This window comes from Serinus canaria, unplaced genomic scaffold (genome assembly GCF_022539315.1).
Source record: "Serinus canaria isolate serCan28SL12 unplaced genomic scaffold, serCan2020 HiC_scaffold_290, whole genome shotgun sequence".
NCBI classification, from domain to species: domain Eukaryota; kingdom Metazoa; phylum Chordata; class Aves; order Passeriformes; family Fringillidae; genus Serinus; species Serinus canaria.
In genome coordinates, this window is record NW_026108404.1 from 2710 (window position 1) to 10185 (window position 7476).

At 61.4% G+C, this 7476-nt stretch overlaps 1 protein-coding gene across 1 annotated transcript; it reads right to left on the reverse strand.

Annotated features, from left to right (window-relative positions):
• Positions 1 to 1119: 1119 nt before the first annotated feature.
• SLC39A3 (solute carrier family 39 member 3) lies at positions 1120 to 6734 on the reverse strand. The gene is made up of 4 exons (XM_009096912.4): positions 6674 to 6734; positions 5705 to 5843; positions 4490 to 4785; positions 1120 to 3591 (listed from the first exon to the last, which is right to left on the reverse strand). Exons 3-4 carry the CDS (start codon positions 4694 to 4696, stop codon positions 2857 to 2859), a joined length of 942 nt encoding a protein of 313 aa, XP_009095160.1. The 5' UTR covers positions 4697 to 4785; positions 5705 to 5843; positions 6674 to 6734; the 3' UTR covers positions 1120 to 2856.
• Between the last annotated feature and the right edge of the window lie 742 nt (positions 6735 to 7476).

A 7476-nucleotide genomic window follows, 5' to 3' on the forward strand; every position in this document is an offset into this window, starting at 1 on the left:
ACAGGGACACTTGGGGATGAGGACACATGGACAGGGACCCCACACGGACACCTGCACACGTGGGGACATGAATCCACATGAGGAGGGACAGCCCAGGGACTCATGGATGGGGACAGAGCCCTGCAGGTGGTGACAGGGGACACAGGGACAGGACAGATGGATACCAATGTCCCAGCCAGGCAGGGCACAGGTGGCACAGGATGCTGTGAGCCCCTGTGGCAGCTGGGGGTGGCCTGGGCAGCAATGCTGGGCAGCACAGCTTGTGCACACACCGCAGGGCCTTTGTCACCAACTGGTGTCACCTGCCCATGGCAGAGCCCCAAAATCCCAGAGGGGCCCTTGAGGGGACACACTGGGGGTCCTGGTGGGGCTGTGGGACACTCAAGCACTGGCTGAGCCCTCCCCCCAGTCCCTGAGAGGGACCAGAAGTGCCCCAGGGTGACCATCCCCAGCTCTGGGTCCAACCACTGGCACCGGGCGCTGGAGGTGACCGATGGCTCCGGGGGTCCGACAGTCCCTGTCACAGCCGGGGTCTGCTCCTGCCTCCCACCCGCCCCCCTCCTGAGTGGCAGCAATTAAAATCTGCAGCCTCTATTAATAGCAGCCGGTGGGCACGGGGCCACGGTGGCACCCACACGCTGGCACCGCGTCCCCACGGGAACAGGGAGGGCGCAGGGCGGGGAGTGGGGCACGGGGACATCGGCCCGCTCCACCCCGCGAGGTGACAAGGCCCGGGGGGTGGTGGCAGCCTCAGCACCCCCCCCCGCCGCGCTCGGAGCCGGCCGGATACTCCTCGTTAGAGGGAATGAATGAGTTTTCCTTGATCATTTTCCTGCGGCTCCTCCTCGTTCCATTGAGCCGCAGCTCCCCGCCAGGCCTGACGCAACGGGGCGGCCGCTCACGCAGGGCTGAATCACGGCGCTGCCGAGCGGGCGGTGCTGGGGGGGGTCCTGTCCCCCGCCCCCGGGCTCAGCAGGGCACTGGGGGGGGTCCGGCTGGAGGGGTTTGGATGCCCGGGAGGGGCTCAGCCCACGCCGGGTTCGGGCACGTGTGGCCGCCGCGTGAGCTGGACGCGGAGCAGCCATGGGGGACATCAAAAAAAGCGAATGACAGCAAGGGGAGAAGGGCAGGGAATTTATTGGGAGCAGCAGGGCCTCCTCCTCCTCCACCCTGGAGCACGGGATGATCCTGTGGATGAACCCCGCAGGGCAGCAGGACGAGGATGGGGGAGCTCAGCACCCTTTGGCACTTCACAGCCCCCGCCCCCGGTCACAAACTGCAGCAGGAGGAGGAGGGTGTGAAACGGAGGTGACAGCCCAACAGGGGACACTCAGCACCGTGTCACCTCTCCCCCCTCATCCCCCCCCAGGAGAGAGGTCACCCCCCAGGAGAGAGGTGAAACAGCCCCGAGGCTTCACCACACCGAGGCAAATCACGTTCTCCTCATCCTGCTGCTTTGTGTCATGCCAGGCCCAAAATAACCTCCCTCCGCCCCCCCCCTTCCACTCCAGGTTTTCAAAGGAAGATTAATTGACTCGGGGATGTTGCAGCAATTAAACTAACGAGCCCCAGGATCTGTCAGATGATGCTCAGCTGCCTCCATATGCTGCAGCTGGGCCACCGCGGAGGCTCCGCGCCTCCTTCCCGCGGCCGGCACTGCGCCATCCTTATAATTCCATCAGCGCTTCCAGGGGCCCGGCCAAGCTGCTGCAGGAGCGAAGGCTCCGGGTAATTAAAATGCAGCCCCTGCCTGAGCCAGGCTTGTTTCGCAGCTGGGGGGGAGCATATTCCCAGCTCCAGCCTCTGATCCCAGCTCCTCGCTTCCACAGGCAAATCCAGCGGGATCAGCGGCGCACGGAGCTTCCCAGGGGCTCCGCGGCTGCTGGGAGCTGCTCCTGTGTCTCAGCATCGCCTCCACTCCTCCCCCCAGGGAGGTGATTCCATTCCTTTGGAAACCTGGAAGAGCCTTGGAGCAGCCCCTGATGGGAACTGCTCAGCCCCTCTGACTGCAGAGCACTGAAAACACAAGAGTTTGCCCCAAAATATCAGTGCTGGAAATTGTTACTGCCCGTTTCCTGCAAGCTCACGGATCCCGGGCTCTGGATAACACGAGGATCTGCTGTATCCCTGGAAGTGTCCGAGGTCAGGCTGGATGGGGCTTGGAGCACCCTGGGGCAGTGCAAGGTGTCCCTGCCCGTGGCACTGGACAGGCTTTAAGGTCCTCCCCAACTCAAACCATCCTGGGATTCATCCTCTGATTTTCAGAGGTTTTCCTTAGGGAATGCTGAGAAGGAAGGAAGGTAGAGGGGCCCGGCCTCATTTCTCCCATGAATCCCTGGAAAAGCTGAGCTCCCCAAGCCCCAGGCAGGGCACTGGAAGCTGTGTGGAGGCAGCAGGGCCTGGAAGGCCAGAGCCCCACAGGGATGTTATTTTTGGCAGCTCTTACAACCAGGTTTTACTCCCAACTAAGCCAGCGAAAGCAGCTTAGTGCAGCCTGGCAATCCCTGCTCCCACCTGCTCTGCCTCCATTCCTGTTCGTTCCTCACCTCCTCAGAGCCTCCGGAGCTTGGCCGAAGGGAAGGAGGGAGACACACACACATTCGAGGAGCTCTTGGAAGCAGAATTTACCCAGATCCCGAACGTCTGTGTCCGCTAATCCCTGCAGCCCCTGGGGCAGGGACAGTCCCCCGGGATATTCCTCACTCTGAGCACACGGGAAGAGATTCTCCTCCTCCAGGTCATCATGGAAACTCCGCCCGGGTTGGGCCGTTCCAGCGGTGAAAGGGGCGGCTCCTCCCGGCGCCGTGCGAGGGGAGAGGTGAGGTTTTGCTCCCTCGGCTTCCTGAGGCTCCCGGCTCACCACGGGACGAGCACCAGCCCGGCCAGCGCAGCATAGCCCAGCACCAAGCACAGCACCTTGAGCAGCCGGTGGCTTTTATCCTCCAGCTCCTTGGCCAGGATCTCGAAGAAGGTGACGAAGAGGAAGGTGCCGCCGGCGATGCCCTGCAGCAGCAGGGAGGCGATGCTGCCCGCGGCGTTGCGGCTGCTCTCGATGCCCATCCCCACTCCGATTCCCAGCGGGATCATCAGGCACACGGCCACCGCCAGCTTGGCCGCGTCCCTCAGCGGCAGCGAGGCCTTGGCCATGCTGATGCCCAAGGCCACGGCCACCAGCGTCTCGTGCACGGCCACTCCCAGGAACAAGCTGACCACTCTGCCTCCGTCCTCCTGCAGGCCCAGGGCCAGGCCCTCGAAGATGGAGTGGGTGCAGAGGGCGAAGACCAGCCCCAGCAGGCGGCGGGGGCCGCAGCGGGCCAGCTCGGGGAGGTGCAGGCCGTGCGAGTGCAGGCCGTGCTCCCCGTAGAGCGCGCGCCCGCGCGGCGACGCCATGAAGGGACTCTCGTACTCCGAGTCGCTGCCCGCGTCCGAGCCCGCGTTGAAGGTCTCCAGGTCGATGAAAGAGGGCTTCTCCTTCTGGAAGGTCAGGAAGAGCTGGTCCACAAAGACCGACAAGAAAAAGCCGACCATCATGATGGTCTCGGCTACCGGGTAGTCCGTGGTCACGTTGTTCTGCCTGAGCACCTCATCGAGCTGGAAGGGAGCAAAAGATCTGCCCTTTATCCCTCTGGAGGGAACTATTTCCACAGATCCACAGTGAATCCATCCCCTTATCCCTCTGGAGAGAACCATTCCCACAGATCCACAGTGAATCCATCCCCTTGTCCCTCTGGAGAGAACCATTCCAACATTCCCACAGCGAATCCATTCCCTTTGTCCCTCTGGAGGGAACCATTCCAACATTCCCACAGTGAATCCATTCCCTTTATCCCTCTGGAGATAACTATTCCCACAGATCCACAGTGAATCCATTCCCTTTGTCCCTCTGGAGGGAACCATTCCCACATTCCCACAGTGAATCCATCCCCTTTATCCCTCTGGAGACAACCATTCCCATATTCCCACAGATCCACAGTGAATCCATTCCCTTTATCCCTCTGGAGATAACCATTCCCACATTCCCACAGTGAATCCACCCCTTTATTTGCCTGAAGGGAACCATTCCCACCATCCATGATGCTGCCACATCCATGGACAGCACCCTTGGCAGAGGACAGGGAATCTCTGCCTTGCTCTTTGATCCTCACACCCCACAGCCTCCTCTGCATCCCAAAAACCTCCACTTTCTCCATGGAATGAGGCAGGAGGTGGGCACAGCACCCCTCGGTGAGACCCTGGGCACAGCAGAGCTGCCCCAGAGGGCACAGCAGAGCTGCACCAGGGGGCACAGCAGAGCTGCCCCAGGGGGCACAGCAGAGCTGCTCCAGAGGGCACAGCCCCCTCACTCCTGCAGGCTCAGATGAGGCAGGAGGTGGGCACAGCTCCCCTCGGTGAGCCCCCGGGCACAGCAGGGCTGCCCCAGCGGGCACAGCCCCCTTGCTCCACTCCCCCCGAGCCCCTCCAGGCTCAGACGGAGGCTCCCGGGACTCACCTTCCCTCTGACGGCGGGCAGGAGGGCGTTGAAGCACGTGGCCAGGAAGACGCCGCCCCCGAAGGAGTTCCAGAGCGCCAGGAGGCGGCGGGAGCGCTGAGCCTTCTCGTGGTCGGCCTCCATCAGCCTGACGGGCAGCAGGGCCCCGGCCAGCACCAGCACACAGATGCCCAGCAGGCACAGCACCTTGGCCACCACGATCCTCATCCTGCCCGGGATGCAGCCCCTGAGGGGACCCTCTGGATGTGCTCAGAGCAGGGACATCGGCCTGGATGGGCCTCAGGGAGAGAGGCTGCCTGGGGATGGGGAGAACACAGAGATTTTTCCTTTATGGGCCGTAGGAAGCAGCAGGGAAAAGTTCAAATTGTGTTCAAAAGGAGTTGGAAAGCTCTGGAATTGTGGTCACCTCAAACCACCCTTCCCTGGAGGTCTTTGAGGCCAGGCTGGACTCCAAGCCCTGTCCTTGGACACTTCAAAGGGATGTGGCAGCCACTGGGAAATTCTTGACGGGGCCTTCCCACTCTCCCAGGGAGGAATTCCTTCCCAAAATCCCATCTATCCCTTTCCCAAAATCCCATCCATTCCCTCCCCAACATCCCATCCATTCCCTCCCCAACATCCCATCCATCCCCTCCCCAAAATCCCACCCATCCCCTCCCCAAAATCCCATCCATCCCCTCCCCAAAATCCCGTCCATCCCCTCCCCAAAATCCCATCCATCCCTCCCCAAAATCCCATCCATCCCCTCCCCAAAATCCCATCCATCCCCTCCCCAAAATCCCATCCATCCCCTCCCCAATCTCCCGCCCGTCCCCTCCCCAATCTCCCGCCCATCCCACCCCTCTGGCAGTGAGGAGCCACCCCTAAGGGACAAAGGGAGGAATTTCAGAGCCCATCAGGTGACACTGACTCACCCCAGGTCTGGCCAAGCCCAAAATCTGGGCCCAGGCCCCAGCCACACCTGTGCCAGGGCAGAGGGAAGGGATAAAATCTTCCTTTTCCAGAGCTCACACCTCTGGAACACACCTGGCTCCCCCCAGAAACCCTTGAACCTCTCTTTTTTCCCCTTTTTCCCCCATTTTTAACCCAAACCTGTCCCCTCCAAAGCCTCAAGCTCCCGAGTTCAGGTGGAGCAGCCACATCCAGCATCCCTGAATGGGGCTGGAGCAGCCCTGAGGGAAAGGAATCCCCAGGAACACCTGGGGAGCTCCTCACCTGCTCCTCCTGCACACCTGGGCCGTGTCCCCAGCCCCAAAACTGCAGCACCAAGGGATCAGCTCAGCTCCTGCTCGGGTTAGTGGCTCAAAATGAAGCATCCAAGCGATGAAAAATATTATATAAAGCAGGCAGGGCTCTGTGGGAGGAAAAACAAAGGGGTTCCTCATCCATGAGCCTCTAAATCCCAGTGTTTCTGTTAAAAACCGGCCCTTCCAAGCCCTTTGAGACTGTCCCATCGCTTTTAGAAAGGGAATGATGGGGAAGGGGCTCCTCCCATCCCACCTAAAGGGAGCAGAGATGAGGGGAGGCATTTCAGGGTCGCTGGGAAGGGGGATGAGCAGCTCACATGGGCAGAGTTCAGCTGGGAAGACCCTGAGAGGGGCTCAGGGTCTGCCCTGAGCCCTCCAAGGTGGGGAGGGGGCCCAGCTCCAGCCCCTCACAGGCCGATGGTGCTCCTCAGGATGGGGAAGGGGCCCAGCTCCAGCCCCTCACAGGCAGATGGAGACCCTCAGGATGGGGAGGGGGCCCAGCTCCAGCCCCTCACAGGCAGATGGAGACCCTCAGGATGGGGAGGGGGCCCAGCTCCAGCCCCTCACAGGCAGATGGAGACCCTCAGGATGGGGAGGGGGCCCAGCTCCAGCCCCTCACAGGCAGATGGGGCCCCTCAGGATGGGGAGGGGGCCCGGCCCCAGCCCCTCATGGCGAGGAGGGGACCCCAGCCCCCCTACAGGAGCTTGGCGCCCACCCTGACCCCTCACACCCAGAGCGGGCCCAGCCCCGGCCCCTCAGACCAAGGCTGGGCTCCAGCCCCTCACACACGGAGGGGGCCCAGCCCCGTTCTCCCGCCCCTTCCCCCGCAGCCCCGGCTCCCCCAGCCCCGCTGTGACCCCGGGGTCCCCGGCCCGGCCATCCCCTCACGACCCCCTCGGCCCCGTTACCCCGGTAACCGCCCCCCCCCTCACTCACGGCCGGCCCCGCTCGCTCCCGGCCCGGCCGCCCCGCACGCGCCCGCCCACGACACCCTCCCATTGGCTGAGACGGAAAAGCCGATTTGTGATTGGCTGCTAAAGCTGTCAATCAACGCGCCCACAGAGCGCTTAGGGTGAAGCGGCGATTGAGGTCCGCGGGAAACGCGTCCCGTAGCGCTGGGTTCCGGGTCCGGGATTACCGGGAAACCGGGAAAAACGGGAACGGGGAAAACGGGAATGGGGAAAAAACGGGAACGGGGAATGGGAAAACCATCCCTGGAACAGCGCCCGCCACGCCCACACCCCCTGCTCCTGCCGCTGTGTGATCAAACCGCACCAATGGCAGCTGCGGGTGCTGCAGGGAGAGCTGAGGCCCGCCTGAAAATTCCAGAAAATTCCATAGAATTCCCTAAAATTCCCCCAAATTCCATCAATTTCCCTTTTTTTTCCCTCAGGAATTGTTGGCAAAGTCCAAAAGGAGGCTGGCAGTTCAGCCTGGAGTTCAGGGGCAGCTCCAGGCAAGGCAGGAGGAATTCCCTGGGAAAAAATCTCACCTGGAATTCAGAGCTGGAAAATCCCAACCCAAAAAGGAGGAAAAACACAAAAAAATACAAAATAAAACTGGTCAGGAAAGAGCCAGGAGGGTGAGGGAAAGGAAACAGCACAAAATGAGCTGAAAATAGGAGGAAAATGGTGCCGTGGTTTCCACATTTTTGGATAATTCCAGAATATTTTCCTTTCCAGCCTGAAATTCCTTTGGTTGGGCCAGAAAAAAAAGCAGCTGGAGAGAAATTAATGCAA

What these genes read in the sequence shown, in the direction of transcription:
- SLC39A3 (XM_009096912.4), bottom strand. Translation starts at nt 4,696, where the DNA reads ATGAGGATCGTGGTGGCCAAGGTGCTGTGCCTGCTGGGCATCTGTGTG. An exon ending in TGCCCGCCGTCAGAGGGAAG is followed by an intron (nt 3,592 to 4,489) that starts GTGAGTCCCGGG and finishes GCTCCCTTCCAG; the next exon opens with CTCGATGAGGTGCTCAGGCA.